Source organism: Antedon mediterranea, chromosome 11 (assembly GCF_964355755.1).
Source record: "Antedon mediterranea chromosome 11, ecAntMedi1.1, whole genome shotgun sequence".
NCBI classification, from domain to species: domain Eukaryota; kingdom Metazoa; phylum Echinodermata; class Crinoidea; order Comatulida; family Antedonidae; genus Antedon; species Antedon mediterranea.
The window spans coordinates 3,007,617-3,030,604 of record NC_092680.1 but is presented as its reverse complement, the minus strand read 5'-3'; the positions used below and the strand labels follow the sequence as shown (position 1 = coordinate 3,030,604).

The following is a 22,988-nucleotide window of genomic DNA, read 5'->3' as shown; positions in this document are numbered from 1 at the left end:
TGTCACAACAAAAAATTAGAAAAGTGTCGAGTTGGAGATGTGTCGCTGTTCAAACCCAAAATTCATCTCTCCTGGAATTTGGTCACACCCCTATATATTAGACCTAGGAGCAACATCCACAAAATTATAGAGGGCGTTCTATTATATTTCAATACTTTACACTCCCCCCTTTAAACCAAACGGGTTTAACAATCACTTAATAAAAAGGTAAATGAAATATTATAAAAACTAAATACATATGTACATAGTAAACACGACTATAGGGTCTTAATTAGCTCTTTCGAGCATACATAACTTGGTTATAGGTCTCTCATAGACACCACCCTTAGTTCTAATATGTACAGATCTTACATGTCCGTCACTACCTACATTCACATCCACCACCAACCCCAGTGGCCATTGATAGCGCGGAGTAGAGTTATCGGTAATAAGGACGAGATCACCAATTTTAAGATCTCTTTTCTCCATACCCCATTTTTGCCGATGTTGTAGCAATGGAAGGTATTCCTTCACCCACCTTCTCCAAAATATATCAGCGAGATACTGGACTTGTCGCCACCGTCTCCTGTAGATGTCTTGCTCTGCAAAGTGTCCAGGAGGCAAGGATGGTCCACTCCTCAGCAGGAGTAAATGGTTAGGAGTCAATGGTTGATCATCACTTGGATCGTCGGACAGTTTCGTAATAGGCCTGCTGTTAACGATGTTCTCGATGACACACATCAGAGTAGTGAGACTCTCATCATCAAGTGTCTGTTGGCGCACAAGACTATACATAATGGTTCTTATAGTGCGAATTTGTCTTTCCCAGACTCCGCCCATGTGAGACGCCTTCGGTGGGTTGAATGACCAGCTGATTTCCTTCTGCAACATAAAGTTGTCGATATGTTGACGATTCCATTCGGTCATGGCCCGTCTGAGCTCTTGCTTGGCCCCAACGAAGTTCGTGCCATTATCGGAGACCATCTCTTGAGGTACTCCTCGTCGAGCGATAAACCTCTGCAATACATTTATAAATGAATCCGTCGTCATAGAATGGGCGACTTCTATATGGACAGCTCGTGTCGTCATGCAAGTAAACACGCAACCGTAGCGTTTATGTTCTGTGCGTCCACGCTTAATGACGAGTGGTCCAAAATAGTCCACACCCACCCTGGAGAATGGCGGTTCGCCAATCTGCATCCTTGACTTCGGTAGTAGACCCATAATTTGATCAGTTGGCCGAGCTTTCATCCTCTTACACACGATACACTGTGACAGTTCCCGTCTCACGCTCCTCCGACCCTTCACCAACCAAAACTTCTGTCTTATATCAGCCAGCGTGCGTTCAATACCCCCATGTCCTGTTTGAAGATGGTAATGCCGTATAACGAGGTTGGTTACGTGGTTATCGCATGGCAACAAAATTTGATGTCGTTGGTCAGTGGTGAGGGTTGTCTGCAGTTCTATTCGACCACCAATCCGAATAATACCATCGTCAGCCAGGAAGGCTCCCAATCCCTTAATGTTTGTGATGTCTTTATAGCGTGTGGATTGGGTATACTGAATAATCACCCTCTCTGCTTGTTTGGTTTCATCCACCGTGAGTTTGTCACAGATAAGGCTCTGAATGTCATTCCTTTTCTTAAGGACGACATAACTTTTGAATCGCAATATCCAAGCTACACTTCGCTTTAATCCAACCCAAGACGAATATCGATCGAAATAGTGTTGAATAACAACGTTATCTTGCACGTTGGTACACACATTCACAGATTTCTTCACCTCTAGATCATCAGCGCTTACATCACCATACCCATCTGGTTGCATAGGCCAGGTTTTGTCAGTATCTTGTCTTAAAAATGTGGGACCCTCCAACCAAAACTTGTTGTTTACCAGCAGCCTCGCTTCGAGGCCTCTCGATACAATATCTGCCGGGTTATGTATCCCCTCGATATGTCTCCATTGTTCCGGATTAGAGCCGTCGTGTATAGTCGCTAACCTGTTGCTAACGAACGTCTTAAACCGCCTTTCTTCATTCTTGATGTACTGCAGAACTATCATACTGTCAGTCCAAAAACAAGATTTCCCCATTTTCAGCCCAATTTCACGAGTCAGTGTCTTGTCAATCTTTACTGCCAGTGTCGCCGCCATTAGTTCTAATCGCGGTATAGTCACAGTTTTCATGGGGCATAGACGTGACTTGGCTAGTATAAGTGCACTCCTAGTGCAGTTGTCCTCATTTGTCGTACGTAGGTACGTAGTCACCCCATACGCTATTTCTGAAGCGTCAGCGAAGTGGTGTAACTCTCGTGCCACCACAGTACCGAACACGTTGTCTTCTAGACATCTAGGTATCTTTAGGTTTTGTAAGTTCTGGAGATCGTTCTGCCATGATTGCCAACGTGACAACAAGTCATCCGGAACCGACTCATCCCAATCAACGCCCCGACGCACGAGTTGTTGCACGATGAGTTTGCCCCTCAACGTGAATGGTGCTGCGAATCCATGGGGATCGAACACCGAGCTTAATGCACTTAACACCCCTCTACGAGTTTTTGGTGTGTCCTTGTGGTTTACATTAAATCCAAACGTGTCGTCTTCGACATTCCACTTCATCCCTAGTGCCTTTTCGGATGGTAGGATGGCACCTTCTAGGTCAAGCTCCTTAACCGTCGTGGCCCTGTCCTCCACTGGAACATGACGTAGGATTTCTGAGCTATTGGCTATCCATTTCGTCAACTTGAACCCTCCCATGGATAACAAGGCCGTCAGATTCTTTAAAACTCTAACTCCTTCTTCTTCAGTTGAAACAGAGATTAGAGCGTCGTCCACGTAGAAATTTTCATTCACAATCTCAGTGATATTAACATCAACTTTAGCACGGTTATCTTGTGCCGCCTTTCTTAGAGCATAAGTGCTCGCGCTTGGGCACCAGGTTCCACCAAACAGGTGCACACACATACGGTAGGTACTCACTTCCGTCATTTCGTCGTCTGTCCACCAAAGAAATCGAAGAACCTCCCTTTCATTTGGTGGCACCCTAACCTGATGAAACATAGCCTTGATGTCACCCATGATGGCGTATTGTCGCCGGCGGAATCTCAGAAGGACCCCCATCAGGCTGTTGACAAGATCTGGTCCCTGCATGACTACGTCATTTAGCGATAGACCCCTATGTTTTGCCGCGCAATCGAATACTACTCGTACGTCACCATTCTTCTTGGGGACAGCGTGGTGTGGCAGATACCAATTTGGGAACGTCGAATTGCGGTTACCTACAGGTTCTGCATGATTTTCTTCAACTAGGGTTTTAATAACCTCAGCATATTTGGCTTTAAGGCTTACATCCTTCACCAATTTCCGTCGGAGATGGCCAAGTCTGACTTCAGCAGTATGTCTATTGTCCGGTAAAATAGGCGGGCGTTGCTTGAAGGGAATAGGTAAATGGTAATGTCCATCCTTAAACTGTACATTTTGATCCCATAGTTTAACTACTCTTTTGTCATTAACAGACATCATTCTGTCATCGTCATCCAATGCAGGTACGTCACAATCAGTTGTCCAAAATCTCTCCAGTATCTGATCAAGCCTCACGTTGTTCTGAATCTCGCAAGCAAACGTGGAAGATCTCTTCTCATTTCTTCCCATAACAGGACCGTTTAGGGACCACCCAAGGGATGTTCGTGTGGCATACGGTTCCCCTTTTCCACCGGCTCTTATTTCAAGCGGTTGTAACGCATCTGGAACATCTAGCCCAATTAGGAGGTCCACCTCTGAGTTGTCTAGTCGTGGGAGATTAACTCCATTTAGATGAGGCCATTTGTTCACTTCATCCAACTTCAAGGCTCGACTTGTCGAAGAGCGAATTGTCATTTTTCGTGTGGAATATACTAGTGGGAGTGCTACAGGTTCTCCTCCACCCATGCCTCTCACTTCCAGACTGATTATTCTGCTGGGTACACTGCTTTCATTATCACCGATGGTGTTAATGATCAGGTTCTCCGGTCTACCTCTCACCTTCAACGTCTTTGCCAATCTCTCTGTACAAAATGAGCTTGTACTCCCACTGTCCAATAGTGCGTATGCGTCTACCTCTATCCCACTTTCCGGTGATCGTATTGTGACCGGCAAGATTGGTAATGAGATGAAGGTGTTCATCTTGTCGGCGTGCCCAACTGGCTGCGTCTGTGGTTGCTGCGGTACACTAGCAGCTGGTGTCTGCTCTGCTTGATGTGGCTGAGCTTTAGATGCGGGGGCTTGTTGTTGTTGTTGTTGTTGTTGTGTCGCCTTTGGCTTAATTATATGAAGGAACTTGGTGTGTTTCTGTCCACATCCAGCTACCGAGCATGTCCTATTCAATAGACATCTTGATGCGTTATGTCCAGGTTTTAGGCAATTAAAGCATAGCCGGTTCCTCTTTACGAATGATAGCCTTTCTTCAACATTCTTTTCTTTAAACTGTAGACAACCAAATAAAGAATGAGAACCTTCACACATTTGACAGGACGGGGATCCGATGGCAAAATTCTTATTTCGGCGTTTTTCGGGTTCTCTGTTGCTGGTCGTCTGTCTCTCTGGCTTGTTACCTGCACTACCCGAGACAAGGCTACCAAATACAGGATCATTTGCCTCCTTAGAGGCCGATTTAACAAAGTCAACAACATGTGCAATGGTAGGTGGACTGCCTCTAAGCTTTATCCTTTGATATTCTTTAACCCACCTTATCTGTAAGTATCGTGGTAACTTGTCAATTATTGACCTAAGGCTACGTTGGTTATTTAATTCCCCAAGAAAACCCATCGCATCTAGCGTTTCCCTGCAGGATGATAAATCGTCGGTAAATTGCCTTAACTCGGCAACGTCAATCTTAGGGCGATTTACAATCTTATCTACCCAGGTCTGGACGATCGTCCCTTTATCTCCGAACCTCTCTGAGAGGATTTCCCTTGCCAGTTTGTACCCTTCAGTTGGGGGCCGCATAAGGCAACATTGTAGGGCGTCACTTGCTCTACCCCTACAATATTTTAATAAGGTAGTCAGTTTAAAATTGTCGTCAGATACCTCCGACATTAATACATCAAAGGCTCTTATAAATGGCCAATACCTTAAAGGATTGCCATCATACATTTGTAATTCGGGCCTAGGTAAAGACATCGCCTTCACTAGGCTATCCATACTTAAATTACTACTACTAGTCTTTAGCTCACCGACCGCCTTAGTTCCTTGTTGGTTGTTGGCAGCGTCGACCTTTCCATTACCATGGTCTACTTTCCTCAATTCGCAAGAATGAGCCAATGCGCTCCTCCTCTGATCTGTATATTCTTTTTCTACTTTCGCCATCCACTCCTCTTCTTGCTCAAATATGTCATCGTCATCAATGACATCCAACAACGCGAGATGGGCCTTTTCTACTACTTTGAATGCCTCGTCCACCCGCTCTAATTGGTCGTCTATGTCAACAATAGTAACTCCTTCCGTTTTTAACAATGCGCTCAAAGTGTTCAAACTTCTTGTTACCAATCCCTTTCTGTTTCGGCGCTGCAAAGTCAGCGTAGTCTTCCTATCTTCTGCCATACTCGTATAGGCTAGTCAATCACTGTAGCGTACTACGCGAGTTCGCTTGGTGGCGTGTGTGGTCAATCGACGCAGATAACAAAAGACACTGATCCAGCAAATACAATATCTACAATTTATTTACAATAGACCGATCTTCCGTTCTGTTCTGACTTTGACGCCTCAAATATACCAATCACAGTAAACAGATGCACTTGAACTACTCCCAGTTCAAAACAGATATAAAAAGTAACAAGGTTGTCGAAATCACAAATGTTGCCAAATTACACATAAATGTTTCATACAATTAACCAAGCTTTCAAAGTTATAAACAAGTTGTAAAAGTTACAAACAAGTTCCAAATAAACAATTTGTCACAACAAAAAATTAGAAAAGTGTCGAGTTGGAGATGTGTCGCTGTTCAAACCCAAAATTCATCTCTCCTGGAATTTGGTCACACCCCTATATATTAGACCTAGGAGCAACATCCACAAAATTATAGAGGGCGTTCTATTATATTTCAATACTTTACAATTATATTTATATAAAAATTACAGCTTTTTTTTTGGGTCTCTCATGCTGCAGTATGTCTATAATTAAATCTAGTGGAGTTGTAGCTTGGTGGTTTAACATGCTTGCCTTCCAATCCCAAGATGCAGGGTTCAATCCTGACCTAGTGCGAGGGTTGTATTACTCACGACTCTTTCAACTCCAATGAGACTTAGTTTATAAGCATGAAAAGTTATTGAATAGTTTATCCATCCTGTAATTGTCAAGTTACTCGCTGTTGGATGCGCATAAAAAAAAAAAAAAATCTATAATTTGTTCTCCATAAAAATAACTAAACTTATGTTTTCTTCCAGAACAACCATTGATGAGAGAACAAGTAAAAACCTACTTGAATGACAACCCAGACTTTGTAGAAGAATATGTTTTGAATAATATCAATCAGTCACAACTGGAGAAGTGGACTGCAAAGTATTTAACAAAACATGACAACTCGCATCATCATGTTGATCATAACATAGTAAATGGAACAGGTACGTCAGCAGCTTTACAAAAAAGATTGCAGTCTAATTATACTATATAGAGTTCTGCGGTGTGACGTCATAACGATAGATGGCGCTGCGTGGTTGCTGGTGCAACCAAAATTTGATATACACTATAGATCTGTGTTTCTATTAAATTATGTATCTTTAATAGCTTGATTTTCTAAAACTTAAACTGTAGTTGAAGAATAAATAGATTATTAAAAACAAATATTTAGTGATCTGTTTGTTTTTATTGAAAATTATTATGTTTTAAAATGACTACTTCAATAAGCCTATTCCAACCATGACCTTGGAGTCACTCGGGCAGTTTGAACGCAATTTATGGTTGGCTAGCAACCATGCAGTCCCGCACGCAGTGCCACCTACCGTCGTGACATCAGCACTGCAGGACTCTATAATACCCATTTCGAATCTCCTAGTAAATCTCCAGAGTTTGCACACACAAGACTGACAACAATGTTGATGTTTTATTTTGGTGTGAATTCAAAATTGAAATCCGGAATTTAAAACACTCTTTCAAATTCTATTTGATGATCAGTGTTCTTCTGAGTTAAAATTACATTTTGTTAAATATAAAAAGCATCCGATTACATCATAGAATTGATGAAATATGTTTTCAGCAATCTCTTCTGATAGACTGTATGCACTATACATTAAGTGGATCTCCTTAGAGAAGAGAGGTTTTTCTGATGGTCATAGAAAATTGATTTTCATGCCATTAGTGTTTCAGAAAACACTTTAGCATATGTCTTGACATCTACCCAATTAAAGTCACATGTTTAAATTAACCACTTGATATTTGACAATCATTCCATTGGTCAATATGATTTGTCTTAAATTGAAGACCTAATGGCTTCTGGTTGATAGACTATTATTATATAAATGCACCTTCACTCTAGTCTTATTAGTAATTCAATAATTCTATAAGATACAATTCTATGTATAGGAACCATTTAATTAATCTACTGACACTGACACGACAGCTAGTAAACTACATTTTATATATATCTACCTTATTATGCAATTATTTAGGAAGCTTTTCTGAGTAATTATAAACGTATTACATTGGAACACACAGTAAAATAATTCCTATATGATATCTCAACTGAACTTTGAGACTTTTGACATTGCAAAAATTCTGACTTTGGGAAAGGTACAGTAACTCAATAAATCTATAAGAGATGTATAGGAACCATTTATCAATTATTCTACTGACAGTAAACTACATTTTATATATAAAACTGGTTTATGCAATTATTTAGGAAGCTTTTCTGAGTAATCATAAAATAATAGTACAGTGAAACAAAATGTAAACAAATGTAATTACTGCAGTAACTACAGTATAATTTTGATATGATCTCAACTGAATTTTAAGACTTTTTGGACATTGCGAAAAATTCTGGCTTTTAGAAAATAGAATACATTATAAAGTAAACAATTGAGACCAAAATTGTACTAGTATTTCATTTTATATTTATCGACAGTAACCTTTGACTTGCCATAACTGTCAAGTCTTTTGTAAACTTCTCTCTCAACTTTGATATTTAATCTCGAGGGGTTTTTACCTCTGGGCCATGGTCTTACAATAGGTTAAACACAGTCAAACATCAGCAAATAACCTTTGCTTCTGGTTGCCATGGCCTTCAAAACAGTCCATTCTCAAGGGTTTTTTTTTTTTAAAGACTTTTGTAGCCAACGCTCTAGGCTGCACTTTCACTTTATAAAACTTAAAATGAAATTGGTCACAATCACATTAATTTAACTAAATAATTATTTTATTTTTTATTTTATTCCTTTCGGCAATAAACATAAAATAATAATTTAAAAAAAAACATAGAAATATATATATGAAATACAAGACACGAGGCCGAGGAAAGACAAAAGCATTAAATAAAACGCTGTCACCGGTAAGGTGTATTTTTTTGTTAAACATCTATTTTGCAAATCTATGTTAATGGACAAATATCTACAAAATAATTTATAATAGAAATTTATATTTCATATTTTTATATAATTCAATAATTCTACAAATTTTAATCAGTTGGATATTAATGTTATGTCTGTTTTTGTTTTAAACGAAAGTATTATTCTTTTGCAGTTTATTCTTAAGTTTATAAACTAGAATATCATTATCAGTATAGTCACAGTTTAACTTATTGCTTTAATTCTGTGTTTGTAACTGGGGTTTTTTTGCCTGATAGCGTCTATACTTTTTAAGTTATATATCGTCACAGGCAGACGACGTGTTTTATTTTATAGAAATCATCTCAGTGTTATTGGAATTAGATTGATATGATATGTTTAAAGAATTTTGTTACATTTTTTAATCATTTGTTTTCTTTTTAGGAGATTTCCACACCAAAAGATCAATGAGATGGATGGTAAGTATATTGAGCTCTTGTTTTGCCCTGTTTAAATCAAAGATATGAAGAAAATTGGCTGAATGTGCTATCAAAAACTTTTTTCATTTTTTTAATTTGTTTTATTCAATTTCAAACAATATACTGTAACATTTAAAAAAAAAGGGCAGGAATAAATTTCAGGGTAGCACAAAAAATGTAACCAATGGTCAAACTTATTTCCATTGTGGCCCTTAATAGGTACATATAAATTTAAAAATTACAATTAATTATAACATAATGACCTACAGTACTGTATACCAGTACCTATATATATATTTCTTCAACTCTGCAGTTACAAAAATATGTGTTGCTCAAAATCTTTTTATTAAAATCATAAATTTGTTTATAGCGGCATCCTAAAAAGTTATAAATACAAAAAAGGAGAGATTTGTAATTTATTGTTGAAATTTTATTACCAAAATGTTTTACAATTTAGGAGCATTAGCCTAGAGTGTTGTCATGGTATTCTAGAAAATATCATAGTAGAACTTATTACATCTGAGCCAGATTACTAATTGTTGCCTAGCAACGACTAATCACAAATATTCTCTTTCTATTAGCGTTGGTGTTCTAGTTTGTTATTTGACTCGTGACCTATTAATTCTCACGCGCGACCCTCGGACACTTATTATTCCGTCGGCTCTAATAAATTGTTAATAATTCCTCTGTTAATTCACGAAAAGCAAACAGCCTTTACTCGTTAAAAATCATAAAATATTCATGAAATATGTATTCAAGAAAGGTTTTAGTCATTTTACATCTGCCAAGCTTTTTGAGATAAAGTCAACATTTTCTGACGCGATTTTGATCAATTAACCACGGATGTGTTGTTATTGCATGCAGTGAATGTCCCCTGGTTAAAGTTATTAAAACTGAAGAAATACTACAGAATGCCAGTCTTGTCATTGTCCAAACATTATTATGATTAACTACGCTTCAAATTATTTTTGTATTATTAACAAAATATTTACAAATTAAATAACAAATGATAGTTTTGCATAATAAGAATAATATACAGTAAACAAAGTATATTTATTTTATAAAATATGAATCCGTACTGTTCAAATTGTTTATTTATCTGCAACTTACTGTACATATTAAATTGAATATCGATGCAAGCCATGAGCATGTAAAATGTGGGACTTGTGTTTATTTCTAGCAGTTTATGGCATTATCCACACCTGCACACGATCAAAAACAAAATGTAATTGACGTCATTGTAATTGTCAATGTTATTGTGATAGTTGACATCATTTTACATAGGAAAGAGCATGGAGGTATAAAATACCTGCATGGAAAGAGTAACTAGGAGTTATAATATATTATTTGGTAATTTGTCCAACATGCCACCGTTCGAGATAGTCAAATCTTTTCGTAATCATGTGATGCTCTTTCAAACCAATTGATAGATGGTATGTTTGAACCATAATTATAATATATTGGGCAATTTGAAAAAGATAGTACGTAATAGACTTAATATTATATGTATGATTATGAACGAAATAAGAACAAATTGCTGATTACCTTGTTTTGTTTTTGTTCTAAAATTTGATATACGTGTTTGAATTGAAATTCTTAAACATGTTTTGTCCCCCTGAAAAAATAATTCTTAACATTTTTTTGTTGAATATTCCATTTTATTGTAACATAATAGTTGTCCACTTTGACCAAAAATTGGATGGGAAAAAAAATGTGTTTACCTGAAAAAATGTAATTTAAAGCAAAAAAATGGTCAAATTGGCTGCCGCCAGCCAAGGGATTTTTGGTTGATATTAACCATTTATTTTGGCCTTTTTATAAGTAAAAACATTAAAACTACAAAATAACATATTCAAAGTCTGACTTAATTAATCTTCATTTTTTATGTTTTTGGGGGACGATATATCTTTAAGCTCTGTCTACTCTATCAAACTATAGTTTGACAAAAAGGTGTCATTTTCCCAAATATGGTAGTGACATTCCCAAATATGGTAGTGACATTCCCAAATATGGTAGTGACATTCCCAAATATGGTAGTGACATTCCCAAATATGGTAGTGGTGACAGTGGAGACAGAGCTTTATTGAATGTTTCAAGTTTTAACATATATACTGAAGACATCATGGCTATTAATTTTCATTTCAGAGTCCGCATAAAAGAGATCGACGGAAGGTTTTGTTTGAGCTTACACAAGATCTTCAGCAACAGCCTCATAAAGTGTTTGTACTTCACGAGCTGGCAGAGTGCGTTGCGGCGCTAATCAACGCAGACAGTTATCGACTTTACCTTGTGAATGAAACAGAAATGGTGCGTAGTTAATATTGTGTAGATCTTGCTAAACCAGGACACATCCAATACTAATTTGTAATATACCTAATGTTTTTGTAATTTACAAAAACATTATAGTACAGTAAGCTAAAGCCTTTTGAAAAGCAAAACGTGATTCTAAATATATTTTTATAGTTTTTTTTTACATGTCTGATCAGTACAGTACCTTTAAATGTCACTTGTACAATTTGTACAATTTACTTGGAAATGTCACAATTTCTGCATCTTGCAGTGATATACAGCCACAAGCTTAGCATCTACTTCCCTTATTAATAAATAATGGTTTTGAGGTCAAAATATAGTATCAATTTTGTGTGTAATGTGGTTGGTAATTTCTTCCATTAAGGATAATGTGTGTGTTTTTAACAATTCTAATGTGGCACCATAAGATTATTTTTAATGGCATGTATTTTAACTTATATTATGGCGCCTGGAAATGTTATTTGCTATTATTGCAGACATTATTGTCTCCAACTTTTCTAAAAAATGCAAACACCAAATGAATAAAAATTAAATTTAAACATAGACACATTTTTATTTCAGGAGTTGTATGAATATAAACCAGGAGAAAGTTGGTATGTTTTTTTTTTTGGGTTTTTTAAACTTAAAATACATTTCAAGATGAAAGATCATAATACATATTTTAAAAAATATTTTTCATTTTGTAAATTTTAGTTTCATAATTACAGTAGATAAAATGTTTACATGACTGTTACGGTATGATGACATCATAACATATTTTAAATTTGATGAAAATATGCTTGCTGATATTTTTTACTGATATAATAAATACAGTCCATTTCTCTATCAGTACACTACCATACATGTGGGCATGCACAATATAATATTAAAAAAAAAATGATTATGAGTTGATTGTTAATCAGTTGCTATTTTTAATTAAATTTATAATAATAAATTAATTGCAGTTATTTGTTTCTTTACACATCACTACTGTATACTGAAGTAAATTTTAATCATTTTTAATCAAATGCTTTGGCATATTTAATAAAAACATTGCTTGAATTTGGCCTTTGGGCAGATTATTAGCGCCGAGTTCCACAAAATTATCAAAAATAATGATGGGACACCAACGCAGACAAATCACTGAGATGTCTATGTATCAATTTCTTAAATGAATCTGTTCTTTAGATACTGTATATTGTCCCCCTAACAAAATTTTTTATATATTTTGTATTTAATATGAGATTTTAATCATATCGTAACGTAACAGTTACCGTATTCACGTTGACCGAAAACTGGATTGAAAAAAAAATGTACCTGAAAAAATGTAATTTAAAGCAAAAAATACTTAAATTTCTGTCAGACAAGGTTTTTTTTTTGCTAAAAATTGTTTTCTTTTGTGTTTATTAAGTGAAATAAGTATTTTTTGGGGGTTGTTTTTCTACAGAAGTGAATACTTTAACTTTATTAAAATTGTAAAATGACCTACTGTATTCATAGTCTGATTTTATTAATTTTCACTTTTTCATGTTTATGAAGATGCTGTACATCTTTAAATAAATCTGTTCTTTATAGTTGTTAATAACTCCATCCTTTCATATTTATTTTAGGCCTGACACCTCTTCTTCTCAAAGATGGTCAATTGAAAAGGGTAAAACATTTGCTGGCTTTGTGGCCTATTCACAGAGCGCAGTTTGTACAAATGATTTGGCTGCTATGGTAAGTTGATTGACGTCTTATTGACATTTCTCTTTCTAATAGTAATAGACCATAAGCGATTCCTAGAAGTTGAATCCTAGTTCAAAGTCTTGTTTTGTTACCAGTACCTGGATGTTGTTTACTGCATAAAGATTATTGCCATCAAGGATTTTTTTATTTATATCTAGAACCAATGCTGAAAAAATAAACGGTTGCGCCAAAATTAAATTTATTTACAACAATTTACCTTTATATAGACAGTGAAATCTTCTGACGTAAATAAATTATCAATTTATTGAATTTCACTTTTGCAAAAGTGGCAGCACGCATGATATTAGTGGTCAAACTTATATTAAACAAATTTCTTAAAATGCACCAAATATCTTATTATAAAATATCCGACCAAACAAATATCTTAAATCTAAACAGTAAAATATAAATAAATTAATTTAAATGCAACAATGCAAATTTACTCAGTAATGTCTTTAAAATAAATTTAATAGAACATCTTGATCTATTAAACAATAAACTTTAATACAGGTACCTTAATACTATTCATACCGTTCCATATTTTGCATTTTAAGCTCTGTTTACACTATCAAACTAGTGTGACAAAAAAAGTGTAATATGCTTAAATATGGTAGTGATATGACATCATCATGTCCATATATGGGCACATCACATTTTTTTGTCACATTAAGTTTGATAGTGTAGACAAGGCTTTACAGTATAGCTACTGTGAGAGATTATACTTCAAATTTCCATCAAATGTAGTATGTGGTTTTCTGCATACAATTGCTGTCACAGTCACACTCACTCACAGTGTGTAATTACTAATCATGTCCATTATAACCTTCCATTAATGCTATTAAAAATAAGAAAATGTAGCCTCCTAAAGATACGAAGAGAAATTAATCTTCAGTAACGAGTCCATTATTTGGATGGATACTGTGTAATGAATGTTCAATGTAATCATGTTTTTTACCCTTAACGATTCATTATTAATCAAGCTTTATATGTTAACTTTAGCATACGCAGTATCCGGAAGGCCTTGCACTTAAGGACACAACAATCAAAGCCGCTCTAGGCCTACCCATTTTTCATGCTAATAACAATGTATCTGGTAAGTACGTTCAGTCGTTAATCAATTTTATGAATCTTAACTATAATTTTCTTGCTAGGTCATTCATAAAGTGATTATTCAAATTATCTGATATCCAATTGCTAATTCAGAGGCTTCGAAATTAAGTTTTTGTTGATTAAATTCTAACTGTAAGTCCAGTAAAATTATCATTATCAGACCAAGCTAAAATAAGAAGAAAAGAATTTATAATCAAGACAAAAAAAGGTATAAAGGTGAGGTCTGAAATAACAAGCGCAAAGAAATTGTAAATACATGACTCTTTCCATAATCAAGGCACTATTTTGTCAGTAATTTACATAACCGAACTGGTTGGCAAGTCATTTTCAACATTAAAAAAAACCCAATATTCTACCCTCAGAATGAGGTGACTTAAATGCCAAATTGAATTGTATTAGGTGCCATCAAGTTGACATTAGAAATATTTGGATTAGTTTTATCTAGATGACATTACCAATTCCCTTTAATTTTGACTGATGTTTACCAAAACTAACCTGCCTCCATCTTTAAATTAATTATAATATACTCATAATTATCATTCTTGGATTCTTTAGGTTTTGTTTTAGATGAAGGACTGTGTCATTTGTCTTGTACACATAACTGTAGAGTAGAGTTAATATAACTATTTTCCTATCTTCTATTGTATTGTGTATCTTTTTGAGTATTTACATAGCAATTCTGGGTTTAAAATTGCTATACTATGACATCAATCATAACTATGTGTTATTTAATGTATTTTTTATTCCCATCATTCCAGTAAATCAACACTTCTATTTATATAGCTTTTTCTTGGAAGCATTACTACAAATTTTTAATATGTTTTTAGTATAAATAATCATATATTTTCACAATGACAGTGTAGGAAAGTTGTATTTTTTTTTTAATTTATGACTACATTCACAGTAAAGCTCTGTCTACACTATCAAACTAATTTGACAAAAAATGTGTGATGTGCCCAAATATGGTAGTAATGTGCTCAAATATGGTAGTGATATGCTTAAATATGGTAGTGATATAACATATCACGTCCATATATGGGCATATCACATTTTTTTGTCTCATAAAGTTTGATAGTGTAGACAGGGTTTAAGCAATATTAAACCCAGAGTTGCTGTTTAAACTTACATAATTGCTTGCTTGCTACTTTCCAAAGCTTTTTTTTAAACATTCTTAACAATATCCCGACTAACCCTCCTTGTCTTAACATCAGGATTTCCAGGCATATACATGTTTGGAGCTGCTATGGGTATTTATACAACATTGTATCAACACATATTAACACAATCATATCCTACACACAGCTCCTCACATGTACTGTGTTTCTTCTCTATTCTCATCTTAGTGTTTCACGGCCACCTGGATTCATTTGCATAAATATTATGGCAAACTCCACCTGTATTTAAAAAAAAAACACATAGCTTTCATATCATTATTATTTTTAATTATGATTTCATTAGTTTATATAAGTTGCTGGTACAGTAATATTATTTTTAGTCATTTCTGTTAGTATTTAACCTTTGTTTTTCATTGATGATTTATGTTAATATTATTTTAATATTATTTAACACTATTGTTGTTTTGGAGACCCACTTGACAGTTTGATTTAGTTCGCTTTTGGGAATCCTGTCTCTCTCTATTGTTTGTTATTTGTTGTTATATGTAAGACGAAATAGATGAAATGAAATTGAATAAGATGCTGCTCAAAATATATTTTGATTTTTACTTTTTTATGACTATAGTAGTTTCAGAATACATGGTATTCGAATATATTAGCCTAATGATTTAAAGATATTAAATAGTATTCCCTAAATTTCCATGTAGTACTTTTGGACACTTTACTTTCACCAACATCTCTATATTGCTAGTTACTGCAGTTTTTTATATGTATTACTGTAGTAATTTTGTGGTTTTGCACTTCTTGCGGCACGCTCATGTAGTATATTTGTAGTATTGATGCACTTCTGTAGTATTTGTGGCACACTGGTGAATAAGTTTAGTTGTTCCATCTCTAGTAATTGTTGTACTCTTAGTATCTTCTTTTGCAAGTAGCTTGTAAAGTATACATATTTAGATCAACTTTTCACTCTGTTTTGTAATAGCAGTTTTGTGCACATTTATAATAGGTTTTTCACACTGTTGTATAGTGGTTTCAGTTCACACACTTATAGTAGATTTGGCCATGCTGTAAAATTGGTTTAGCCTACATCACTTTCAATTTAACACTGTTGTGCTTTCCACATTCTTAGTTTTGCACATCACACTGTAGTATGTTTAGTGAGTATTTTAATACAGTCTAGGTTTTTGGCACTTAATCTGTAGTAGACCTTTAACTGATGCCTGTGTACAGTATTGTGTGGATTGTTGACTCTGGCCTAATAAAACACTTTCAAATAAACTACATTTTGTTTTCCGGAGAAGTGTGAAAAACTGGGAAAATCAATGTTAAGCTGGGTGATAACTTAAAAATACTGGATTCTCCTTGGTAAAACGGAAGTGTTGGCATGATGTAATTGTTTGCATACAGTTTTGTTTGTTTCAATTGATTTTAAATTATTGTGTGTTGTACCTCATTTATACTGAAAATATACTGAATGCAAGTTTGGATTAATTTATAATATCTCCTTGCCTTAATTGCCGTCATCTCTTTGTAATCTGTAGCTCTGTCTACACTATCACACTTTATGTGACAACAAAAAATGTGCCCATATATGGACAGGGATGATGTCAAATCCAATACCATATTTGGGTACATCACATTTGTTTTGTTAAACTAATTTGATAGTGTAGACAGAGCTTAAGTTGTTTTTCTCTTTATTGATTCAATGATACATTTTTTATTAGTCTTTTTGTGTAATGTTCGTTGCAGGTGTCCTAGAATTCCATAAAAAGACCAACCATCCCGGTTTTACAGAATCGGAGGAAGAGGTAAATTAAAGGTGTATTGTCACCTAAAATATTGTCATTGGCAAGAAAATTATGATTATATTAAATAACAATTTTTTTATATAATTATCTGTTATTCACAGCATAGAATATTTTTTATATTGAATTTATGATAACAAATTAATTTTATAAATATTTTATAAAGTTCTGCTGGACAGTCGCCAACACACTATGATTTACATACAGTACCAACAAAAATAATAAATATATAAAAATAAATAATCAAATAATTGTAGACTTAAACAGGGATCTTGTCACCCATCAGAAGTTTGCGAACTAAAATTGACGTTCATAAAAAATTAGTTTAGAACATATATTATTATTACATAAATATTGATATGCTTTGGTATGTCCCATATTTTAATGATGAAGGGTACAGATTAATGTATATTTTTTTATTAAATGTAGAATTTAATTGAGATAGGACTAGGAGATGGCTTTGATAATTATGATTTGTGGATATTTCTTCCTTTTTAGATTGCAAGCAACTTTTTAGTATGGGGAAGCCTTGCCTACTACTATGCAGAGGTAGGAACATTATTACATAACATTAATATATATATATATAAAAGTTTTCTCATCTTACTCATCATCACTCGCCATTGTATTTATTTTGTGTATTTAAAAAAAAAATTGTTACACTTTTCTTTTAATATTTATTCATGTTTTGTATTTTGTTTACCCATCATTACATTAAGCTCTGTCTACATTATCAAAATTTATGTGACAAAAAATGTGATGTGCCCATATATGGATGATGTCATATCACTACCATATTTGGGCACATCACATTTTTTTTGTCAAACTAGTTTGATAGTGTACAGAGTGTTGAACACTTTATTTGTATACAACATTTGTTGCAAATCAAAAGCTTCCTAATACTGGTAGTTGGAAAAGAAGGTGGTAGGGATAGGGGACACACATCAAGCATTCATAGTGAGAAATTGGATTGCAGTCTCTCTCGTCAACAAATACTAGTGTGACACAGTCTTGTAAATTATTGTTTTTATTTCAAACAAATGTAATACTTTAATGATTTGCTTAAACGACATGCTGCAATAAAAGTTTTTTTCTAATTAATATAGTATGACAAGACATACAAAACACATTCAATAATCATTATACTGACTTTTAAATGTCAAGCTTTTAGTGCATTCTACAAAGGTTAATATCAATTTATTTAAAAATAGCAGTTAAATGACGTTTGAGATGATTGCTGACGTTGACATTTGTTACTTTATAGTAGTTGATACCTCATCATTTAAGGCTTAAATATGGTAGTGATGTGCCTAAATATGGTAGTGATGTGCCTAAATATGGTAGTGATGTGCCTAAATATGGTAGTGATGTACCTAAATATGTTAGTGGTATGTCCAAATGTGGTTGTGATATGACATCATCATGTCCATATATGGGAAAATCACATTTGTTGTCACATCAAGTTTGATAGTGTAAACAGAGCTTAACATTATTATAGTCTATATCGTGAAAATGAAATGATGACGGTGGTACGTTGGTACGTTCCCACATGTGGGCGTGGTTGCGGATGATGTATCGTCCCCCTTATAAAATAATTTTTTATAACATAATAGTTATTCACTTTGACCAAAAGTTGGAAAAATATTAATATTTACCTGAAAAAACTGTAATTTAAGTAAAAAATAGTCAATATTTTGTCACAATGGTTTTTGGTTAAATGCAACCATTTATTTTGTTTTTATTTTTGTTCCTTTTTTTACTATGCAATGAATGATTTTATTGAAACTGCAAAATGGCCTATTCAAAATATGATGTTTTATGTTTTTAATGGAGAAAATACATCATCTTTAACTATTAACTGTCTTTACATAATTACGATTCTTTACATTATTATTGATAACAGCAATGCAGTCCAGTTCAGAGGCTATTGATAATGAAGTCACACGTTTCCTTTCAATGTGCCATATAAATTTTATTCAATAAACACGATGTTGTGTCAAAAAAATGAGAAAATTATGTAACGCAAAAAAAATTCACATAAAAACAAATTGACATCAATATATAAAGCAACTGGCATTTATGATACATATGTCTTTGCATGCAGTTTGACAGCATCTGCTGTGGCATAGCTTAATAAAATTTATCGTGTATTTAGTTATTTTAAACATGAAAGATATAAAATTGTGTTTAGAAATATACATACCCACCCCTTAGGATCGACGCTATGTGATTTATTATTAGCAAAATAAAATCTTTTATTAAAAGTTGGATTTAAACATGAAAGGTATGAACTTGTGTTACATACCCACTTCTAGGATCGGTGTGTTTATTATCACAGAATGCATACAGTTTCCAATTGTCAGAAGTTAAATAGGAAAATAAAATCGTGTATTAAAAGTTTGATTTAAAAAAAAAATAATAATAATTATTTTTAATTTTAAAATAATTGTAAATGTAAATGTATATATAAATCCAAAGGCAAATTACTGAAAATAATGCTGTGGGTATCAGTGGCTGGATCTCAATGGAGATACAAAATAAAATAAGCAAAAAGCTAAATTAAAACGATAAAGTAAAACAGCCATAAAAATTAGCAGAGTTTTCGGACAACACTAGCCCTTCATCATTTCAAGTATTAGTACTTAAACAAACTTGATGTAAATTTATATATATGTATATTTTTTTTTTGTCAAAAAAAATCTTATATGTTATTTTCTTGTTCTATCTATCATTGTATTCTCACATTATAATTTAAATCCTTTCACTACCTTTTTTTTTCTTTTTTTATGTACCTAATCAATGTTGTTTGGTGAATATTTGTCTATAGCACGTTAGTTCTTCAAACTATGAGAATGAGGTAAGTTCTCGCACTACACTATTAAAGAATTACAGTAGAACCTCTATTAGTGGACACCCTCGGGTCGACCCTCAGTACGGGTATCCTCTAAATAGGGATTGGCTGTAGTGTTTTAAAAAGGCAAACAGTACAGCCAATCCTGGCATATACTGCATTTTGTTTGTAGAACTAGTGTCTCCTTAATAAAGGTGTCCCAAAAAGGTATAGCTTTTCAAAGGCACTATTGAACAAATAATGAGTGTACTATGAGTTATAACATACCAGAGTGTTTCCTGGCCATTTTATTTGTTAATTATGTGTCACATGTCGTTCAATATTAGCTCTATTAGAACAGGAGTTTATCAGTGAAATTTTGTGTTTTCTTGCCATTTGATTTGTTAATTATGTTTCACATGTCGTTCAATATTAGCTCTATTAGAACAGGAGTTTATCAGTGAAATTTTCCGTTTTGCTAGGATTTCTGTCTCCTAAAAGTCTAGTCCTGTGCCTAGACCTATGTAGTACTGTTGTTGAAATTATTCATAGTAGGTGTGTTATAAAACAAATAATAAATGTTTTGTATTCGTTAAATTAAGGAATATTTCAATTCATAAAGATTCATTATTATATAATTCCTGAGGATTTATGCACAGATTGTGACAACATTGTTGTCTTAAATTTGATGTGTTGTCATAAACCATTTATCTACATGTAGTTCCTAATGGTGATTTATTTCCTCACAAACAAGTTTAACAGCAGAGCGTGGGGGTTGATTGCAGATAAATGTCATTCTCCCCAGGCTACACTCCACTTCAGTATATAATATCCTCTGTTTCTCCTAATTCTGCACATGAATACATTTCTATTCACTTATTGAATTTCACCGAAAATTACAGTACAATATTTTCATAAATTAATATACAACAAGAATGAATTCAATAATAAATACATATACTACACAGACAGAAAAGCCTAAACAACATCATATTCCACCCTCCATGCTTAAAGGAAACTTAAAAGATTACACTATACAAATAGATAACCATGTTTTAGGTGAAATATCAATACTAGGTCCAGTTTTAAGAAATAAATATTAATAACAATACATCTTTGTAAAATAATAAAATACTTTCATAGTTTATAGCCAACATTGTTATTGTTCCTTTTAAATATTATACAGTAATTCAAAGGCAAATTACTGACAAGATGGCAATGCTGTGGGTATCAGTGGCTGGATATCAATGGAGATACAAAATAAAGTAAGCAGAAAGCTAAATCAAAACGATAAAGTAAAACAGCCAGAAAAATTAGTAGAGCTTTCGGGCAACACTAGCCCTTCATCAGTGCAACTATATAGTTATAAATCTTGATTTTAAATATTAATGTACAGTAGATGCTTATTCTAGCCTCAGGTTACAATGAAAGTACATAATCATTCATGAAATGCATTACTTTTGGGGAATTAATTCCTTGTTAGAGGTTTTAATGAGAATATTATGAAACATGAATGTAATAATTACTACTTTGGCAAATTGAGATTATCTTTCGTGATATTAAAAAAAAAATCTGAAATATTCAATCAATTCATACAGACGTTTATATGGCTTAATATTAGTAAAAAGATAAATATTTTGGCACATATGGCGTTTCATACGTATTAAAACGTCGACTGGTTAAATATACATAAAAAGACAATAAATATAGACTTGGGGCAAGTATAAAGAAAACAAGGAAAAAATTAGAAAAACAAAATTGACAAATAATTTAGAAAAAGAACAGTATTGATAGTTATATTCTGAGTGCATATTCAGTTTGTAAAGCTCACACCCTGAGGTCCCAACCTGGATTTAAGCCCACCCTGAGACTCAGACATATTTTTATATTTAGGCAAGCCAAGCACTATGAGCACTTTAATTTCCATTATATTGGATAATAAAAGGAATCTGTATCTGTAAGCCCATCATAAGATAAAACACAACCTGCTCGACTAAAAAATATATTTATACCTGTAAGTAGTTATTGCTAATGATTGTATTGATCTATATGAACAAGATCATGCTATACTTTATTACTATAATTAAATTCAAATTCTCTGATTGAAGGTAGCTTTCTTGAAATTAATTACTCCTATTTTGGGAAATTAATTTGTTTTAGATATTTTAATGGCAACATTATGAGATTGGAAGTAGTATTAGATGGACATTATCTTTTGCTAGTTTAAAAACATTAATGTTCTTAAACATTGTTTGTATAGGTATAATGAATGAACGCATATACTACATACAGTATGTTGATAAAACTGATTAATTTGATGTCCGTTCTTGGAAGTTGATCGGTTAATATCAAACAGTATTTGTTCCTTGCACTGTAAAACGTTCTATTTGATAATTCTATATTGCATGCTCAGCATTTTGAGAATTTAACTCATAATTTTAATTAGTTGTTTATTACATGTTTCAATAGTACAGCAAACACGTACTTATCTTACAATGACGTGCAAGTTGTAAGGTTTTTTGTTTTAAATTTGTTTTGATGAATTGAATGAGAGTAATAAATGCAAAAAAACATCCAAATGGATATGTATTATTACGTCAACATTTTAAGAGAACATTTTACAAATACAACTGATAAATGTAATTTAAGTTTTTCACACATAAGTGTATCTTTGTACAAGCTCACCCTGAGGTCCCAATCTGGATTTAAGCCCACCCTGAGACATATTTTTTTTGTTTTAAATTTGTTTTGATGTATTGAAAAAGAGTAATAAACATAAACAACATCCAAATTATCACTTCAGCATTTTAAGATAACATTTTACAAATACAACTGATAAATGTAATTTGAGTTTTTCATACATAAAATTATATTACATTTTTATAATAATAATATACAGACGAATAAGAAAAATAGAATTGTACAATGTAGTAATGTAAACAGATTCTTGATTATCTTGTTTTTAGTTTAAAAGGTCAACAGATTTATATAAAGAGGATTTCCTGCTTATGTTTTTAGAGAACATTAAATTCACGGCTTAATAGATGTGAGGGAATTGATATGTTTTTAAAATGGTTAAACTCTTTAAATATCTTTAAAAACATCTTCAATTATTTTTTTTTACATTACTAGTAATTTTATTT

The 22,988-nt window shown here is 33.3% G+C and overlaps 2 protein-coding genes across 8 annotated transcripts in view; one reads left to right on the top strand and one right to left on the bottom strand.

Moving 5' to 3' along the window:
- LOC140062363 (probable 3',5'-cyclic phosphodiesterase pde-5) overlaps positions 1 to 22,988 on the top strand; it is a 42,505-nt gene that overhangs the window by 6,287 nt on the left and 13,230 nt on the right. For 3 of the 7 annotated variants that reach the window (XM_072108551.1, XM_072108549.1, XM_072108548.1), the window contains exons 4-13: positions 6,396 to 6,572; positions 8,931 to 8,965; positions 11,111 to 11,272; positions 11,837 to 11,868; positions 12,865 to 12,973; positions 13,982 to 14,075; positions 15,304 to 15,339; positions 16,960 to 17,018; positions 17,514 to 17,564; positions 19,843 to 19,872. In XM_072108551.1, the coding sequence (XP_071964652.1) occupies positions 6,396 to 6,572; positions 8,931 to 8,965; positions 11,111 to 11,272; positions 11,837 to 11,868; positions 12,865 to 12,973; positions 13,982 to 14,075; positions 15,304 to 15,339; positions 16,960 to 17,018; positions 17,514 to 17,564; positions 19,843 to 19,872 (785 nt within the window). The remainder of the gene's footprint in view (positions 1 to 6,395; positions 6,573 to 8,930; positions 8,966 to 11,110; positions 11,273 to 11,836; positions 11,869 to 12,864; positions 12,974 to 13,981; positions 14,076 to 15,303; positions 15,340 to 16,959; positions 17,019 to 17,513; positions 17,565 to 19,842; positions 19,873 to 22,988) is intronic. The other 4 variants (XM_072108553.1, XM_072108550.1, XM_072108552.1 and 1 more) reach the window with 3 other exon arrangements.
- Positions 268 to 5,553, bottom strand: LOC140062346 (uncharacterized). The gene has a single exon (XM_072108519.1). The coding sequence runs from the start codon at positions 5,551 to 5,553 to the stop codon at positions 268 to 270; it is 5,286 nt and encodes a 1,761-aa protein (XP_071964620.1).

Coding starts and splice junctions, on each gene's coding strand:
- LOC140062346 (XM_072108519.1), bottom strand. CDS start 5,553: ATGGCAGAAGATAGGAAGACTACGCTGACTTTGCAGCGCCGAAACAGA.